General features: G+C 35.3%; 1 protein-coding gene across 1 annotated transcript; it reads left to right on the top strand.

Annotated features, from left to right (window-relative positions):
- Positions 1–1085: 1085 nt before the first annotated feature.
- LOC150094480 (uncharacterized) lies at positions 1086–7031 on the top strand. Its single transcript, XM_090412479.1, has 3 exons — positions 1086–1262; positions 2010–2343; positions 4420–7031. The coding sequence occupies exons 1-3, from the start codon at positions 1086–1088 to the stop codon at positions 7029–7031; spliced, it is 3123 nt and encodes a 1040-aa protein (XP_090268605.1).
- The last annotated feature ends 13840 nt before the right edge of the window (positions 7032–20871 follow it).

Genomic DNA, 20871 nt, shown 5'->3' with positions numbered 1-20871 from the left:
AATACCTTGCAAATGCGATTTAGTTGTAGTGAATATCACTATAATAATAAAAAAAGTTTTGTCAGCGTTTCTATCTAGTTTAATCTTATTATAATGTATTTACTTAATGAGCGCATTAGTCACTATAAATATTTTATTATTTTATTTTATTTTTAAAAATATTTGTTATGATAGTGTAACTGATCATTTCGTACGGTTCTAGTTAATATGTTATTGGTTAGTTATTAGTTTTTCGTTATTATTAGTCAGCGGTTATTAAATATGAGAACATGATTCGAAGGTGGAAGGAATTGAACAGTATATCAAGTTGTTCAGGGGAAAAGTAGTATCCTGAGAGGGGAAGTACATGCCTTTGTTTTTAGAACAGAAAGAGAATATAATCATCGCTGTTTTTAATTCCATTAAAGACGTGCATATTATAATTTTCAAAACGTAATGGACTACCTTCTACACGAAAAAATTAACTGAGGTCTAAGTTGGTTGCCAGTTTAAGCACATCTGCAAAGCGCTGAATTTAACGACACGTATTAACAGCGTCCATTAACGACATCTGTAGATTTGGTACATTTTCCATAAAAAAGTTTAGAGAGGGAAAAAATAAATTCTGCATTAATTGTAATTTAGTAGCTGTTCCCGAGTGTTTTTCAGAAGTGCTAAACGATTTTTTTATACACATTACCTTTTTTTTTTAATGAAAAATGCAATAACGTGCTGCTGTTCTAATTTTATCACGAAAGCAAACTTAGGCGAGAAATGATTTTTCGATTAGGATAGTGATATGAATCGACTATGTAACATGTGCCGGCCTGGTTGGCTGAGTGGTTAGCGTATACGCTCTACAGCTAAGAGGCTGGCGGTTCGAATCCCGCCAACGGCATGGATGTTTGTCTTTCACATTCATTCATCCAAATATATATACACTCTCCCAAGATGGACTGGGTCACCATAGGAGAAGTAGACCCAACCCTCCTGCAGTGGGAGAGGCCTTCACCCTGTAGTGAGTAGAAAAGAGAGGCTGATCATCATGAAACATATATTCACACTTAACTATCTTTAAAGATTTAAAGATTTTTAGATTAGTCGAAATGGATATGCGTGTTGTGCATCAGGAATCTATACAAAAATGCACTAGACGCCTGATGGTGTCTCCTGATCTTCATCTGCATGGTGTTGGTTCAAATTCGAAGTATTTAAGTTGGTATAAATCTTTAAGTGGAAATGATTTTCATAGCCCGGCCAGACCAGAATCTTTATCTCTGAAGGTTAGAAGGAAAAAAGAATAATTTTACTGTGTAGAGTAGGCTTGTCGAATTAGTTCAACCTCTCTAGGATATCATCGTCATAAAACTTGAAAACAACACTGAATCAGGAGCTTCTTATCACTGTTTTCATCAAGGAGTATTGTATCTCCTTAAATACTCAACACAAAAAATAATAGATAATATAAAATGAAATAAAATTACTTCATCTAGTAAATAATCAGTTACATGTTACAGCAGTGGCAGTAATAGTTTTCAATGTCAGAATTGGTACGGTCTGTTGACCGCACTTACATGAAGAGAGCTTCCATAGAGCTCTTTCCGCAACCATGGGTTCTCCCTCTCAACATTGCCAGAGACTAGCTGGTACTGAAATATCTACTTTGGTCGAAGAGAACGAGAAGGAAAGAAAAATAAAAAAAAATATAGCGAGACCACCATTGCTGGTTCTGATTCAAAACTGTTGTTCATACATCTTAAAATTCTGAAAGTTCCAAAAATAGTGCTTAGTTTATAAAATAAAACTTTATGATACTGTTTATATATTTTCTAGCTAAATCATTTATGGATTCACTATTCGATTTACATTATTACCATGAAATTATACAGAAAAGATTCATAAGAAAATCAGAAAATATCTTTATTTCCAGGGGAAAAGTGCTGCTTGCCTATTAGGAACTACAACGACAGACAAAATTGCTGTAATCCTACTCATGTAGTTCGTTGACTTTCTTTCTTTTTCCCCTGCAGGTTACAAGTCTTCTCGATGAAGCCGATACATCCGCTTCCGCCCCTGTCACAAGCCCATTTGATTGTTCAGCCTTGGCTGATGGGGTTTATCCGGATTACAGGCAGGCCTGCAGGGTCTTTTATGTCTGCAGAGGTAGAAAGAGGCACGTGTTTTGGTGTCAGAATGGCACAGTCTACAACCCCGCCGTTGGTTATTGTGACTTGTCTGCTAGAACAAGGTGCGTGGATCTGGAAAACAAACCTTCGCCCGTCGTGGATCAAGATTGCTACCAGAAAGAAGACGGAGTGTACACTGACTACAAGAGTTTGTGCAGAAACTTTTACTTTTGCACAGGTAAGATATTAAGAGGAAAGAAATAAAATAACAAACCGTACTTTAAATCTTGAAGAAACTCTCTCTCTCTCACCCCCTCTCTATCTATCTATTTATCGTTTACTTTTCATTTGTGAACAAGACCATCTATTCTTATTCCAAATACTGCAATCTTAAATTGATATCAGATATTTCTGACCAATTAAGATCATTTTTTTCTCCTGTATAAGAGAGTTTTAACTAATGTTCCCTGTACTCATTTTTATTTCGTCCTTGATATTACAAAATAATATTTGGATTTATACTTTACATATACCTTCCATATTAGCATTTTCGTTAATTCATGCATAACATGTTCAAAACTTTGCTGCTCTGATAATTAGTAATTCTACAACCAGATCTTATCAAAAGTTTAAAAAAAAACCACTCCAACAATTAATGGCAAATGGTTTAAAACGTGCAGCATAAGAATACTATGTGGTTATATATATCATTATTCCGGCTCCAAAGGCTTTAATATCGCATTTTTTGTATTTCAGGATTATGAATTATCCAAAGCGCCTCGATAACGTAGCCTCGAGGAAGACGTTGCAGTTGTTTCTCAGTCGGAAAGACCTGCGTTAGAATCCAGTCTAGATGTGAAGAACTATTATTATTATTATTATGAAAAGCTCAACCCTCCTGGAAACTCGCGTTTTCATCCGACAGAGTAGGAAACTGTCTAGAAGAATACAGACGAATACAGACAATTAATAGGCGTTCTACACTGCCTCATACCCTGTTACTTAGGTAGTAATTTAAAATGAGTAATTTCTTCGCGTAACATATTACGCAAAGAAATTATTATTATTTACTGACAAAACACCACGTTTTGAAGGAAAATAATAAAGCAGATTTATTTTATTGTTTAGACTCTAAACCTTAAAGTGTATTGGTAAAAATTGAAGATGGAATTCTTAAACGAATTCTTAATTTTACGTATATTCCAGAGAGAGAGAGAGAGAGAGAGAGAGAGAGAGGGAGAGAATCCCTACGATTGAAATACGATCTACTGGGTAATAATTCGAAGAAACATTTTTATTTCAACTTTTATCTTTTGACTGTGAGTAACATTTGTATGGCATACATATCGAATTCATGAAGTTAACCCGTCTTGCAAAAGTGATTTTTTTTTCATATTTTTCAGTGCTTAAACTACATACTCGTATTGTAAACCCTCTTTTTTCTCCTTGGAGAACGACGCTTTTTTTTTTTTTTTTTGAAAGAATAGAAATCAGGGAACGATTTCGATACCTCTTCTCTTAAATCAGAGCTTAAAAACTAAAAACATCAATGAGCATCGTCTTCGCATGTAAATTCGCCCTTGATAGCATATTGTTTTCGAGAAAAAAAATGTTACTGAATAATAATTCGTTTCAGAAATAAAGTCAATAAAAATAAAGCAAAAAAGATACAGAAAATTATTTTTAGTAATAAAAAGAATTTTCTGTATCTTTTTATTCTTCAAATAAAAATGATATGTTCAAAAGTTATCCTTAAATTAAATGTCTGCAGTTTTATATTTTTTTTTATCTTATTTTTTTGCAAAACGTAAGCAACCTATACAAATTGTTACGTATTCTCAGCAGATATTATGTCACTTAAGTATAATTAAGTGTGATGAGATTGTCCACGCATATTTCAATTATTAAATATCTTCTCCACCTCAATGAACTTAAAACACCAACGTAATGATAACAAGCATAGAATATATGCAGTAGAACTGTTCGATAACAAGGACATATTTCCAATAATTTCTTGGCTATAATTACCTTGGTTGGTGCAGAAATTACGGATTACAGTTATTTTGTGAAATTCATTTAAAATATATTCCTTGGGATTAGAAAGATAATGAATTAGGGGATTCCTCTCTAATGACAAATTTAATACTAACTGATATAAGCTTACTACTTACATAAATAAGCTTACATAAAAATAAATTGATCAAAGGTGTTAATTTATAATCTGAATTATTTCTATGCCGTAATGTATAGAACAATAATTTGTACTTAATTCATGGTTAGTTAACGTTCTACATGTTTTTTTTTTTTTTTTTAGGTGGAAGAAAATTCGAGTTCACTTGTTCATCCGAAACTCGTTTTGATTGGAGGACTGGTTACTGCATGCCCAACCACCAGGTTCCATGTGAGCAATTAACCTGCAAGGAACAGGAAGATGGAATTTATGCTGATCGTTCGGAGAGCTGCAAGAGGTATTATGTGTGTCGCAACGGAAACAAAGCAGAACACGTGTGTCCATTCCGAAAAATGTTCAACGAAAGAATCTCACGCTGCTCTGATGCAAAAGGTGTACAATGCACAGAAGAAAACGCTTTCGACTGCAGATCACTGCCGGATGGTTATTACCCTGATTATACTTCGGGATGTAGATCATTCTACCTCTGCATTGGCACCCAAGTGAAATCTTACATGTGCTCAGCTGATACCATTTTTAACAAAAAACTCCTCACGTGCGATTCGATACTGAAGTCTCATTGCGCTAAACCAGCAGATTTGGAATGCCTCCTAAAGCCTGATGGGATCTACCCAAATTACACAAATGGATGTCGTGAATTTACAGTGTGCAGATTCGGGTTGGTTTCTCAAGCTGGAGCTTGTCCTCAAGGAAAAGCAATTAATCCTGTAACTGGAACCTGCGAACCCCTTCCGTTAGTAAATTGTTCCCCGTCCAAAGATCCAGACTGCGAGAACCGGGCTGACGGTATTTATCCCGATTATGGGACTGGATGTTCTGCGTATTATGTATGTCTCAAAGAACGACGTGTAGTAACAGCGTACTGCACAGGATATAACCGTTTTGATTATGCTACTCAGTCATGCCTACCGCCATCTGTGGTCACTTGTGAAGGCCTCCTGTTTCCTTCTTCTCCAACAATCATGTCTCTTGCCGATGGCTACAGTTGCTCTGGAAGAGTAGGCTTGTATCCTGATTTCCTTTCCAACTGTCACAGGTATTACGTTTGTGCATATGGTCATAGAGAATTACTAAGCTGCCCTGATGGTCATCTGTTTAGCTCATCGAGTCAAAGGTGTGTATCCGAAGAAACGGTTAGCTGCCGTCCACCAGCTGTTTTAGGTACTTTTCGCTGTCTTCCAGGCGAACCAGTGATTTATGTGGGAGACGACTGCCAGACTTGGCACGAATGCTGGGATTCGGATGGTATGACGTTCGCCTGTCCATCTGAAACGAAGTTCAGTTCTGCAAGAATGCTTTGTGTAGAGAGCGAAATTTGCAATGCGACACAAGCTCAACATCCCGGTATTGGCAGTGTCGTATCGTTTGTTGAGGATAACACGTTTCAGTGTAGCGGAAAGGAAAATGGTGTTTATGCTAATGAAAATGATATCACTGCTTTCCATGTATGCGCTTCTGGCAGTGGTTTTACTTACAGATGCTCTTATGCATACATATTCGATCCTCTACACCAGTCATGCGTAATTAAGTCGGCCGGCAGCGTTATCCGTCCTTCTAATAATATATTTAATCAAACTTCCGAAAGTGGCCAGCAAAGGTTCTCGTGCACAGGAAAAACCGACGGTATGTTTGCCGATTATGCAACCGACTGTCAGAGATATTTCATTTGTGAATCCGGGACTAAAAGAGAAGTTTATTGTCCTGATAATCAACGTTTTAATACTGAGAAAATGATCTGCGATGAGCAGGAACATGTTGTTTGTCGGTCAGACAGTTCTCTTAGCACAGGTTCTCCAGATGGCAATTTCAGTGCGTTGCCTCTTGACTGGATAATCAATTACAAAAGCAAATCTTTGCTGAACAGTACGTTGCCTACTTCAACTCGAAACGCCTTTACCGACAAAGGAAATCACTCCAATACATTTCCTATCCAGGAAACGCATTTTTTTGATGCTGATTACTCAGTCAATAAAGAAAATGATAAACCAAAATTTAAATCACAGCGAACTGTGAACATCACAACCGCATCATCTGCGAATGTCTCATCACCGTGCACTCTGGGGGATACCGGATTTTATCCTGATTACGACAGTGGATGTAAAATGTTTCATATTTGCTTCAGAACAATTAAAAAGATCTATAGCTGTCCTAGTGTTTTACTGTTTAATCCTCATTCGAAAACTTGCGACCTGCCGGAAAACGTTGAATGCAGTCCCCCTAAACGCCTTCCTCGCGGTTCACATAATTGTTCCCACAAAGAAAAGGGTTTGTATGCGGATTACGGAAGCCAGTGCCAACAGTACATTTCCTGCGGAGACAAAGAAAGTCTTCTGTACACCTGCCCGAAAGGAAAGCTGTTCGACTCAAGAAAGAAAACTTGCGAGGCAGCGAACCTTGTTCACTGTGAAAAGAAGGATTTAACCTCGACCATCTCTGGAGAAGCTTCTCCTAAGCCCCCACGTAAAGTAACCGCTAGTAAGCCTCTAGAGCAGCAAACTCAAATTCCTCATGTTCATGGAATTCCTCGCCGTTTCTTGTTTGATTGCTCTGGTAAGCCTGACGGATTCTATCCTGATTACGTCAGACATTGCCACGTGTTTTACCGCTGCGTGAGGGGAAAGAAATTCTCCCACTACTGCAAACAAGGACTACTGTTTAACCCTAAAATGGGAATTTGCGACTTTGAGGAGAATGTTGTGTGCTCTCCAAGAATCCTCAGCTCTGGGCAAACATAGTGACAATTCTACAGTGAACTTACTTTATGTGCGCAATTAATGAACATTAAGTACAAACAATTAATGGCGTAGCAAGTATTATTCAAGGAGAAAGTTTCCACATCAAACAAATCTGAATGTTTGAGAATGCCGCAGGATAAACTTTGCTATTAAAATATTAATGTACAAAATGTGGTGAGCAGCGTAGCGAAGACGCTTCGGACATTTCTATTATTTGCAATTATCTGACACTAAACGTATTGTTTAGCTTATCACATCTCTATATTAGAACGCAGAATGTTTATTTGGTGAAAACTCGATTTATTGAACTGTTCACCTTCTAAGTGCCATCGCAGATTCATTTATCGAGTTATTTCGTCACGTTGAAGCCATAAAAATTCAGGAATTCATGATCTGGGATATTTTATCTACCTCCAAAATAATTACGATTCGCTCTGAAAATTATCAGATGTTAATTGAGAACAGTCTTTGTTTTTATGCGAAGTCCAGTTGTATTAATAAGAGAAGGTGTTATCAGAATTCAACTCAGCGGTAAAACATCAAAGCAAAACTAGGGCAATAATTACGCAGAAGATATACCATGGTGGGAGGTTGAAGTCATTTAATGGAGGGAATAAAATTCTTTCCGTAAAATTGCGTTTAATTAAAGCGGTGTGCTTATTTATTTGTCAAAAACTATAACCTAAAGAATTTCATTAAGTTATTTTGGTGTGTTTAATTATTTCACAATTGGGCTTAAATTAATTTTCAATTAATACTTCGTCTTGGTTAGTAACAGTAGAATCAGTAATGCACTCAGGAATTAATCTTGGGGGGGGGGTATTTTAGTAGAAGATTTGAGAATACACACTACGCATCGCATACGACCTATGACTGAGCAGATCGCTAATTCATAAGTAGTGTAGAACTAGAAGACACGACACAACATAAATTTCTAACGTTTTTTTCGTTTTATTTGGAGGGGGAAGGCCCCTTGGGCCCCCTCTGAGTCGCCACTGAGTAGAACTGTATCGGTCCTTTATTTTCGAAAAGCTTGGTATTAAAAATAGCAGTCATTTGCTCTTTACATATATATATATATATATATATATATATATATATATATACAGGGTGTTCGGGATAAATTTGACAGTTTCGTAAGGAAAAAGAAAATCTTCTTTGTATCTATTAAATTTAATGAATTGACAAAAAAACATTACAGGCAGAGTTAATTACAATACTATCAACAAGATTTACTCAAAATAACCACCATTAGCATCGATCACAGCTTCAATTCTGCTTCGGAACCTCGAACAAGCTGATGCTACAGTCTCCCTGGGAAGGGCCGCAAAAACTGTTTTAATTTTATCCATTAACTGGGCTTTTGTATTACTGGAAGTGCGATTGGTGTCTTTTTCAACTGCGCCCCATACAAAATAATCCATGGGGTTAAGGTCTGGGGAGTTTGGAGGCCAAACATTTGGACTGGTGAAGTCGTAGAAATTTTCAGACAACCATTTTTGACTTTTCCCAGAGGTGTGGCAAGGGGCCGAATCCTGCTGCCATACATACGGCCTACCATTGGCTACCCTTGTTATCCAGGGCTTGACTACAGTTAGCAACTCCACGAACAAAGCCCGAATTCCAATGCCAGGGTTCTTCAACACCTGTTCCTGCAGATTTGCGAGGAATTCTGCTGTACGAACGCAATCAGATCGTCTGCTAGGGATCTTTCTTCTTGCTACATCCTCGTAGTCACCATTGCAAGTCTCTAGTTCATGCCTGATTGTTTTTACTGTATTCAGGGAGCATTGGGCAGCAGTCGTAATATCCTTATTTTGATGGCGGGCACGAATCATCATGATACAAGTTATTCTCTTCCATGATTCAGGTGGGTTCCAGCTATCCATCCTTTCTGACATCTTGTATGTGAATGAAGAAGGGTCCAAACTTTTAAATGAAGAGAAGTGTGTGTTAATACATGTAACTTACGGAAAAATATAATTAATTATAAATATGTCAAATTTATCCCGAACACCCTGTATATATATATATATATATATATATATATATATATATATATATATATATATATATATATATATATATATATATATATATATATATATATATATTTTTTTTTTTTTTTTTTTTAATAATTGAATGACTAGAACCGAGATTTAAGTAAAAAGGTTTTAATATTAAAACACGACTAGTTTCGGCTTGTAACAGCCTTCATCAGGTGACATTATAAAAGAAAGAAAAAAGAAAAAACACTAAAACACTGAAGCTTAAATAAACTATGAATAACATAGAGAGTCTCTATACATAATTGACATTAAGACGTTGTAGTTGTATTTAAAGCTGTTCTTTCGTTTGTTGTATTGTTGGGAAAGTACGTGTTAGTAGCATCTCGTGAACGCCAGTACATGATTAAAGCTGAATAACTATCTGGGAGGTTGTAGCTCCCAGAGTTTATAAATAAATAAATAAACAACCTCTCAGAGGAGGATGTTTATTTATTTGCGTTTACATCCATGTTTGGATAAATAATGGGAAATTGGATATTTAGTAAAATAAAATTACAAACTGCGAATACAAGGAAAAATTCAACTAGTCGACTAAAAATCGATTTGTCCATTATATATATATATATATTAAATAAATTGGACAAATCGATTTTTAGTCGACTAGTTGAATTTTTCCTCAGTTTATAATTTTATTTTACTAAACAGCCAATTCCTCATTATTTATACAAACATGGATGTAAACGCAAATAAATAAACACGCTAAATAAAATAAGTGAAAAGTATCGGTTGCTTACAATCCAAACAAGAGTCACATCCTCTACTAACTCAGGTTTACATTTCCGTTCTTTTTCTATTATATATATATATATATAAACATCTACTTTTTAAAATTTATTTCGTTTCTAATATGACACCTTTTTAAAATTAATGTTTTGTACGTGGCGGGAAGATTTCTCAATTAGATAATATTCCGTGTTAGTAGCAATTAAATTATCGTTGGACTAAGTACTACTTTAAAAGCTCACTAGTAACAAGTTAAACAAAAAAAAAAAAAAAAGAAATTTTTTTACTGAGACACCACCGTTCGGGAAGAGTAAGTTTGCTTTTTATGTAATAGAAGAGAAACATTTTTTTAAATTCTGTTTAGCTAAGTTTAATGATTTTACTCTGCTTTTGTCAAATGAAGATATATGAAATTATTTTATTTTGGTTTAGTAATTTTCTAAGAATATCTTACTACGGAGATTTTCGTTTGTAAGTTACTTGAATATAAAGGTGGTTCTGTAACCGGACGTTCACATCTGGTCAAGTGTCTCGAGAACAGCGAGATGCAATTACGAGTGTATACTCAGCCAATTCATAGTGACCGATTTCGGTTAATTCGTTTGCATCATTTCCAAAATGAAAAGATTTTGAAATCTTTTCGGGATATTTTCCTTATCATAAATTAACATCAATTTGGCACTATTGGAGTTTAAGAAATATTAGTCTTTTGCTTGTAAAAAACAAACTATATGACCTAGCGATGTAAACAAAACACAAAGTACATCTTCTGTAGCGAATGCACTTGTTTGTTCCCACCGTAATCAATGGAGCCCATGAATACAGATGCACAAACTGCACGAAACTTTCATTACATACATTTCTGGATTTGCGATCCTATCGGCTATCTGTTTTGTGATGTAAAAGCAACAGAAAACGCGAAAATGCCACAGTGTTTGTACTAACTGGATATGCACCTTATATTTTTCTCCTTTGTGTAATGAACACACACACGCACACATACATACACACACACACACATACACTATTAACGGGACACTGGAATTATATGCTTCATCATTGTCATGATCTATAGCATTTAATCAAATGTTCCACTTACCAGTTTAAGAAAATACAGTATCGCTCTAAGAAGTATGGGAAGTATAAAAATATTGAGGGTCCAAAACATACTCAGAAAAGGACAAAATAGCCGTTGAAGCTCCTTAATTTTTAATTAACTAAGCTATATTATTTTATGAGTATTTTACAAAATAAACGAATTCCACCCGCAAAAGAGGGTAAACCTAAAACATAGTTATTTCCCTAGGTGGGAAAAGGTTCGATAAGCTTAGATAACTCAGCCCTAGATAAAAAAACATGACAGTTTTTTAGAGCTGCTTCAGAGTTCCGGTAAGCAGAGTAGTGGATTCAAGCTGAGGGGGGGGGGGAATTTCTCCACTACGTGAAATACATACACAAACATTCACATCCGCTGGATTAGAATCCGTAACCTTTCGGCTGAAGAGGCTGGTATGCAGTTGTCCATGAATGCGACACACAAATGGAAGTGCTCGGTCACGATCCGATGATAGAATAATTATAGATCAATGCGTCATTGATCTGTGACTGATAAGTGAATCTTTTATTGTGATATGGATTTATATGTGAGGTAACAATCATCTTCTGCACGTTGCTTTTCTACATAGTCGTCAATGCTTTGTTGGATTAAACCATCTTTCGTTGGCATCAGGGAATATCTCTATCCCAGGGGTCGAAGGGGTTAAATGTCGTTAACCCTGGAATCAGATGCATATCACAGTAATGTGGAATTCACTCGTCAGGCAGGTGCTGTTTCAGTGATCCAAAGACAAGAACTGTGCAACGCGCATTCCTAAATCTTTCACAATACCGTAGTCATATGTGCGATTTGTAGAGTGTGACACGACGTTGCAAACAGGAATCAAACCCTGAATCTATGGTTCCATGAAAATTCATCGAAAAAACAGTTAATCTAAAGACAATTCGTCAAAAATGCAATTCATCGAAAAAACAATTCAAAAATTTTAACTAAAATTTCATTAAATTGATCCAGCCAAAGCGGAATTGCTAATATAATTTCGAAACGCTCTTTCTAAAGTGGTATGAATAAATTGATCCAATTAGTTCAAAAACTGAACCGTACAGACAGTTTCTTGTACCGACAACTTCTACTAATTCAATTCCGTTAAGTCAGAGAGTGATAGTAATACATAATTTAGACACTTTATTTCTTTGTTGCCCGAATATAGCGAACTGAAAACTGGAACGGTTCGACATTTTCTTGTAAAAGTTTCAAATAGCGAATCTGAATCAGATTCGATATTTGAAACTTTTATCGTCCCATAATAATTCAAATTGAATTCTTGTGGGATGAATAAAACTCATCCCATAATAATTGCTGTATTGAAGTTGCATATTACTACTAGTAACAATAATAATAATGGAGCCTGCGTAGGCCGGGCCTTTCCTCCCGGAAACAGGCAAATCAGTCCCATGAACAGACATGAAACAGTGATCGGACAAGAAAGAAAATAAGAAACTATATTGTTATATAATTATTCCCCATTAAAGTAGCATTGCTTTCTAACTTAGCAAGGTTCAGTATTTGTTTTAAATAAACTTTTATCATAACATTTTCTAAAAGTTAAAATTTTCGGTGAATTGTTTTTTTCTATGATTTTCATTTTGGAGAATTGTCGTTCGATGAATTGTTCATTCGACTAATTGCCTTTTCGATGAACTCTCCGGATACCGAATCTATGATACTGGATGCGATCCAAGCTCTTTTAACAATTGGTGATGAATTTCAGTAATTTTGGTCCATCCTCTATAGACCAAACTTCAGAATTTTACATAATACATGCTATTCTTATAAACTAATATATTTAGGAGAGTTTTACATTTCATTTTAATAATAATAATAATAATAATAATAATAATAATAATAATAATAATAATAATAATAATAATAATAATAATAATAATAATAATAATAATAATATTATTATTATTATTATTATTATTATTATTATTATTATTATTATTATTATTATTATTATTATTATTATTATTATTATTATTCGTCCGGTCAGAACACAAACCAAGAGGAACTAGCAGACTCATTCAACCATGCTTTCACAAACAACATCACACAACTTAAAAAAGACAAACTACCAAAGATCAACAAAAAACTACCGACACAAATTCAACAAAAAACGATGTATTTTCCACCCGTAACAAAACAGGAACTCAAAGAACGACTCCTACAACTAAAACCAAAGCCCACTCCAGGAATAGACAAAATAAGACTCACAGACCATATAACACACTTTTAACAAATAAATCCAATACTTTTGAAACTTGTTAACATAATATTCGACATAGGGATTATCCACAACAACTAAAAACTGCAGTAATTACGCCAATATACAAATACGGCAAAAGAAACGATACTCAGAACTACACACCAATAGCTACCCTACCAGTCATCTCAAAAATTCTATAAAAAATAACACACATCAGACTACAGAACTATTTACAGAAGTACAACATCATCTCACAAAATCAGTACGGCTTTCAGAAAACAAAAAGCACCATTACTTTATTAGAAGACATCGCCGACACAATAAACAAAGCTCTCGACAAAAACAAGTACGCCCTCCTTATACTGCTTGACTTAACCAAAGCATTTGATACACTTGAACATGACATACTGCTCACCAAACTATACTCAATAGGTATATGAGGAACACTGCATACATGGTTCAAGAACTACCTCTCAAACAGAACACAAGTAACAAAAATAGGTACATGTCACAGTCGGGGTATACAAATAAATCACGGTGTATCTCAATGTGCCATATTATCATCCACTCTATTCAACATATACATTAATAATGTTGAATTATTAATTCATAACATATCCATAAGAAGTCAAATATTTCAATATGCAGATATTTCAAGATCCACACAGAGACATTATCACAGCTCTCTGCGAATCACAACAAGACTTAAGTGAAATCACAACATACTTCCACCAAAACGCAATTCTAATCAACGGCACCAAAACATAGTTTTTGATAATACACAACCCAAGAATCATGCGCCCCGCATCACTATAGATACATCGTCACACATACCGCTGCATTAACTACAAAAATATCTGCCAATGTTCCGAAATCAAACCTGTAATACACGTAAAATACCTCGGTCTCTATATAGATTACCAACTTAAATGGCCAAAACATATAGATACCTACACACCAAACTCCGCATCCTCGCAGCAAAACTCTTCCAAGTTAAAGACATTATTCCATCCAACATAAAATAAACTCCTATATCACGTATCTGCGAATTGCTTCTCAGATACGGAATAACAGTCTATGCAAATACATCAAACAGCCACCTAACAAGATTAGAAAGATTACACAGGAAAATCGTGTCAACAGTGATCTGGACACCTTACACGTAACAACCAATATTCGACAAGCACATGGCGATACACAGAATTCTGATCATTAAAAACCTGAAACACTATATGACATTAACAAGGAATTATTTCAACATCACCTATCGAAACAACAGAGACACATATTGTATAACACAAACTACAAGAACTCTACATCACCACACCTTTCAACAACTGATACGGTTCTTCTGTGAGATCACATCAGATACCCACGCAACTCGACAACCTACCAAGAAATTTAAAACACGTAGATTACTACAGAACATTAGAAAACGAACTCTGGAAAATATACCAACAAAGTTAAGATACCATTAACACTAATATACACATCACAAATCACTAGCATCGAATGCCTACATCCCATACATATAAATAGTGAAGGGTAAATCCCACTCTCTTCGTAAAAGCTAACCAAGCTTCGAATTAGGTGGAATTAACTTGCCTCACTCATCTATAAGTAATCCTTATAAACAAATGCAGAAATTTGTTTGTATAATCACTCTTTCTCAAACTTTGAAAAAAAAAATTCTAAAAGCAGAAAATCTCCAACTGTTAGAGAGATATAATTCTGAAGCGTACACTTGATTATATTAATTATACTTTTATCACCTGTGATGTATTCGAGAGTGATGCACTTCAAATTTCAAAGCAAATCCATTGACATGGATTTGCTTTGAAATTTGCAACTATGTCTCTGTACAGTAAATAAAAAAGTCATGTATGACGGTGGCCATAAATCTTAGCTTATTCTTATCGCTAGTGTCAGCAATACCATGTTCTATCCAGGAAATATAAAACATATTTTCTAGATGGATATTAAATAAATCTAACGGGTTTTTCAAGTTTTTGACGTTATCATCTCTACCTTGCGTCAATAAAAACGAATTGCTGAAATCATTGAAAATTAGTAAGCAAAGCACAAATGGCCATTATGCAAATTCCATAACAATTAATACCGCTGTTCTCTAGGTATGCACTTTAGTTTTAGCCCTATATAGTGACTTATTAAATAACTTAAAATGTTAAACGATGAAAACATTACATAAAATGTAAACAAGTGATCATGTATAAAAAAACTTTATACGAAAGTTTTAATATGTGTGTGTGTCATTTATCTTATAGTTTGAAATATTTTAAAATTACACATTATATATTCCTATGAAATAAAGATCAGTAATATTTAATATTTTGTACATAGAATCTGTTTCTTTAATTTATAATGTGACTTGTAAATAAATTGTTATTTTACTAAAACCAGTGCCTTTTCCTCTCATTCATTATGCACAGCAGATGTTCTGTTTTCCATTGCGTTCCCTTTTCTATTGATGCAAGTTTGACATACGAAACAATACTGGAAATTCAGAAGCTCCTCTTCAAGGACATAGCAATCCTTCAAGCCGGCCATAGATAATTCATTGAGACCCAGGAGGCTTCCCGAACAGCTGACGCATAATTAGTTCTTCTGCTTTCTAGGCTGTGATAGAATGCGTCTGGAGGTAAATCTCTCTGTGTGGGACGGGAGGGTTGGCGATGATAACTGTCGTGGCTGCGTTACAGCATGGAGACCCGATAATCTCTGCATAGGCAACATGTCACTTCCCTATCTCCCCCCCTCCCCCATCAACATTTGCTGTAGGAATGCAAACTCAGTTATGCCGAGAGCATACCTTCTCTCTTACCAACAAGCGGTGGGTTCGAATCCTGCTGTGGGCATGGATGTTTGTGCTTTTCTTTAGGTGGGAGATGAATTTCATTGTTCCACGTGAGACAACCGCCCCGCTCATTAAATGTCTAAAGTGGCTTAAAACAGACATTCACCTTCCTGTGTTTGATTAAAATTTAAATAACAGCTACACTACAACAATTCATTTAAATTTCCCAGATTATACTCAACGATCTTTTCTGGCCAAAGGGTGTATTATACTTATTTCCCATGCTAAAGAATATTTAATCTCCAGTTCCCTCTTTTTGATCTTCTATGGCTTAAATTTCATTGCCCAATTTTTTAATATTCATAAGCTGTTCTATCGTTACCCTAATTCCGAATATCACCTTGAATTCTTTAACCTTTTATTTTATAATTCGATTTCTTGCAGTCGACTTACTCGAAATAGAAATAGTCTTCCTTGACGAATTAAAAATGTCCATAATTCCAAATTCGTTTCCTTTTTCCAAGTCCAGTGACAATATGAAAGAGACACTGACGTATTTGCTATAAATAATGAATGAATGAAAATCGTTCATCTCCCACCATTATGGTCTGAGATACCCATGGTATCTTGCTTACCATAGTCGCACTGCTACTTCACTCTCTTCATCTAAACAGCTGTTCTGACTGAAGAAAGCCTTAATTTCCCATTCCATTCAAAATTTTGCTTTCTTGCTTTCTAAGACTGTTAAATAACAAGTCCTGTGGTTTCGTGAAATTTGGTAAAATTTTCAACTGCATTTTCAGATTGCATTGAAGCCCTCACAGTTGCTAAACAGCCATCAGTAACTATAAAACTGATAACTTGAATAGGGGTAAAAGCAAAAAACTCGTCTTTTGCTTTATACATAGAGACAAATTATGTCCATGAGTATGAGTTATCAACTCTCTCTCTCTCTCTCTCTCTCTCTCACTCATTCAAATGGCACAGTAGTAACCATACTCTCGAGCTAAAGTTGAACTCCTGGCATTTTTCTAGTCATCTTAAAATATTTAAAGACCAAACTCCTGCAAATCTTCTCCATGCCTTCTGTGGCCTTTTGCTAGGATGAACATAAAAAGACATGTGGAGAATCTGGAAGAATGTATGCACCAAAAAGTCTTCTCGTCCTGAAAATATTCCCCAGCTGTACTGAATATTGTTCTATAGGACTGTCTTATAACTTTTCTCTCTACCCAACAAGGTGGAAACTATTGGCATATTACTTCCGCTTGGTGCTCTAAAGGAATAATCATCAATCGTCAACTTCTTCACTACCTATATGCACACCACTTCATTAACGAATACCAGTATAGTTTCCACACTCTGGATCCATAGCATATCTCCTTTCTTGAATCACTCAATTCTATACAAGTGCTATAGAAAAGTTGTGAAAAGGCCTGTGCTGTGGAATTTGACATTTACGAAGCTTTTCATAGGATCTAAAACAGTGAGTGCAAATTACCATCATATGCAGTCCATCCATCATTTTGTAATTGGATAACAAGTTTTCTTACTGATTATTCATTGTGTCTAATGTTATTGTTCGAATTTCTCTACAAATGCAGGAGTGCCTAGGTCATATGCATTGCACTGGATAAAACAAGCCAAGCTTCAATATCTTCTATAACCAGCAATTTATAAACTGATCTGTATAGCATCCCTTAATGTGGGGATGAAAATCTAGTGACCAGTAATTTTTCCAAAACACAATTTTATCATTTTATTCTAGAAATCTTACCATTTTTTGAGTTTCTTCTGATAACATTCATTGCAGCATGCAAGATCAGATATTTCTTGTCTTAATGACACTAAAGGAATGACACTTAACTAAAACCTTAATACATTATTCGCTGAAGATTCCTCTCCTACACACTTATCCAACTACTGACGTTATAACAATGAATCCCAAATACCCCCAACTTCGAATGCTGCTCTCACATTCGCAGTGATGGAGGACATACCGCTCTAAAAATTCTTGATTCTGTCCAAACGAGATCTATTCGGCTCAGTCATGATTCTTTCTCGTAGAGTCTCACCAGCCGCTGTGTCAGACATGGACTGTTTCCACATGTCTTTTCTACAGATACTTCCATATGTCTATTTACCATAAATGACATCCGTCCTTTCTTCATTTCTACGAAATATTCAATAACTTGAAAAACAGTTGCTCAACATTCCTTTACATTTCAGCTGATATTCGTTCGTCATCTGCTTCTCTGTATAATCTTCCATTGCATCTATATATCTTCTCTCGAATAGTTTCCTCATGATGTATTCCCGAAAGATAACCTCCAGTCCTTCAATAAAGAAAAGGAACAGATTCCTGCTCTTTCTCACCACCGCCCATAAGCGGTATCAATTTGCTTTAAGTTCGGAATCCTCTTATGTGTGACAGTGATATTAAAAATAAATAAAAAAACACTAGTGCCTTAAACATTTATTCCCATATCGTTCTTCACTGGTGATGATTTCAATGCCGTGAAAAGAAGACCATGGTGTTGTTTTTTCCTTTGACGAAAAAAAACTTATTTTTAATAATGCTGACTGGTTAGCAACACAAGACCGAACTAGTGTCTTTGACTGATATTTATTGTAACCTTTATTGACAAAAACTACAAATTAGTAACTTTCTCGGCGACGCAAAAAAAATAGTATCCTTTACTGCTCAAGAATAACGTCTTGAGAAGTAACGACTAATTTTTTGTTTAGTAATTATTCAAAACTGTGTTCAAAATAATTCAAAACCTACCCAACTACTAATGTTTTTACAAGTCCAACCAACAGTCCAACCTTACAATACTGCTTTCACATTTAATGTACTTAAGCAAAATTGTTGATACCTCTGAAAGATGTAGATCTGCTAAATGGTGGGTTCTCATTGTCCTCTCTCTCTCCAAGATTCTCCAGAACCACTCTCTCACAACGGTTATTTCGGATTGATTTCTTTTCGATAGGTACTTACGACCGCTATTTTCCGGAACTAGTGTCCCTCATTTGTACTTGAGTCTGTTAAACCTAGTTAACACTTTCATTGCCAAGCTGAAAATTGGAATTTCGTGTGGTGGGCAAATTTTTTTTATTTTTTTATTTAGTTAGCGACATCCACGCGATAACACGTGATCGGCCGTTTGGTGAGAACTCGCATCGCGCGATATCGCGTGATTGGCAATGAACGTGTTAACGAGCTAAGCGGCTGCAAAAATGCTACTTCATGTAGGTTATTTCTTTCCTCCTCTTTCCACAGAAAAATTGAAATATGGTTTCTAGAACGCCCAGCTTCGATATGACAATATGACACAACTGTGGTAGTTGTGCATGTGCAACATATTTCTCATAACCCATTGACAAATGCAACAAATGCCTAAATTTCTCTACAGTATGATTTCTCAAGCATTTTCTAGTTTAATCTCAGTATTAAATTAAAATTTTCTGCTGAGATGGATGGTGATTTCTGCTGTAATTTCCATCACAATATTCAGGAATGCATTGTATGCAACACAGTTTTGAATAATTACTAGAGAAAGAGCCATACGGCTTCATTTTTTGGCGATGTAAAATTACATAAGAAAAGTGAACATTAAAGATCCAGCATTATTTTAAAGCCGAATATTTGTAGAAACATGAAAGTTGCATAACCTTTAACCTGAGAGCTTACGATAATACAATTCTCAGTATCCGAGTATAATAATAATAATAATAATAATAATAATAATAATAATAATAATAATAATAATAATAATAATAATTTTTTGTTGTTGATCTCTGTTGAGATGTAATGTCTCTGCTTGCATCCTCGAAGCTTTTTAATGAACTTATCTGAGGATGACACCGGTTAGATATATGTATTTTTTATTTTATTTTATTTTTTATTGATTTCATTGCTGTGTTGGAAGTAGGCTGATGTTTGGGAGGTCAAATGAATGATCTGAAAGGTCTGTTCAAAGTGAAATTGCCGATATATTCTGGTGCTATTGGATCTGTCTTGATGCTTCACATTCATGTTTATAGCAGTCTTCTTTTTGAAGACTGCTATAAACTTTTTTAGGAGACTTTTTTTCACTGAGGCAGCCTCTCTACGTCTTCTGAGCTTTTAATTTGTATCGGCTTTGAAGTTTGTGACTCCTCAAGAATATCTCTGATCCACAAAAATTGGTAATTGTTCTCTGTTTTTGCTTTTCTTGCTTGGTACACCAGATTCTAGTTGAATGGTGTTAAATATTCGGATAGGAAGATTGGTGTGTTGTCTTGCAATGCGTTCAAGTCCTTGGCAACTGCTTTTGTCTGTCTGCTGGCTTTTATGAGATTGTCTCTTGTGGACTTGCTTGTTAGACGAACTATGACTGGTGCAGGTCGTGGCAAGCTTTATTTTTTGCTCTTCCTAGGAATCCGATTTATGGTATGAATGTCGTTAAGCTGTAGGGGGTTGTCAATTGCATGGCCTAATTTTAAAACTACGTCTCTGAGATTTTCTGTAGGCACAGTTTCAGGAAGACAGTTTATGATAATATCTTCTTTATGTTGTTGCTAATTTAAAAGTTCGTATTGTAGTTTTAGAGAATGAAGTTCTTGAAGGAGTTCGGATGTGTCTTTCATCAAATTGTGTTGCCTGTCATTTAGTGCATTAATGCTGATTTTGATGTCTTTTGCCGTTTGCAACATTTCTATCACTGCTAAATTAATATGTTTGACCAAATCTTCATATTCGCTAGATTTTTTTGTTATTTGTTCGTTCTGTTTCTCGAAGAATTCTTGCACAAGATCTACTAAGTTGGCTTTTATAGTCTCTAGAGCGTTTTCTATTAGTATATTTAAAGAGATGAAATTATAGGATTCACCTCCATTTTTTTTGTCTGTTCGTCATCTGATTTTGC

This window comes from Typopeltis vanoorti, chromosome 22 (assembly GCF_054136105.1).
Source record: "Typopeltis vanoorti isolate ZY-2024b chromosome 22, IOZ_Tvanoo_1.0, whole genome shotgun sequence".
Classification (NCBI taxonomy): Eukaryota; Metazoa; Arthropoda; class Arachnida; order Uropygi; family Thelyphonidae; genus Typopeltis; species Typopeltis vanoorti.
The sequence above is the reverse complement of the archived record's forward strand: the minus strand, read 5'-3'. Positions and strand labels throughout refer to the sequence as shown.

Bases quoted from the DNA above. Each gene is read 5' to 3' on its own strand.
- LOC150094480 (XM_090412479.1), top strand. From the start codon at position 1,086: ATGGATATGCGTGTTGTGCATCAGGAATCTATACAAAAATGCACTAGA. The intron at 1,263-2,009 runs GTTAGAAGGAAA...TTTCCCCTGCAG, and splicing joins CAGAATCTTTATCTCTGAAG to GTTACAAGTCTTCTCGATGA. The intron at 2,344-4,419 runs GTAAGATATTAA...TTTTTTTTTTAG, and splicing joins AAACTTTTACTTTTGCACAG to GTGGAAGAAAATTCGAGTTC.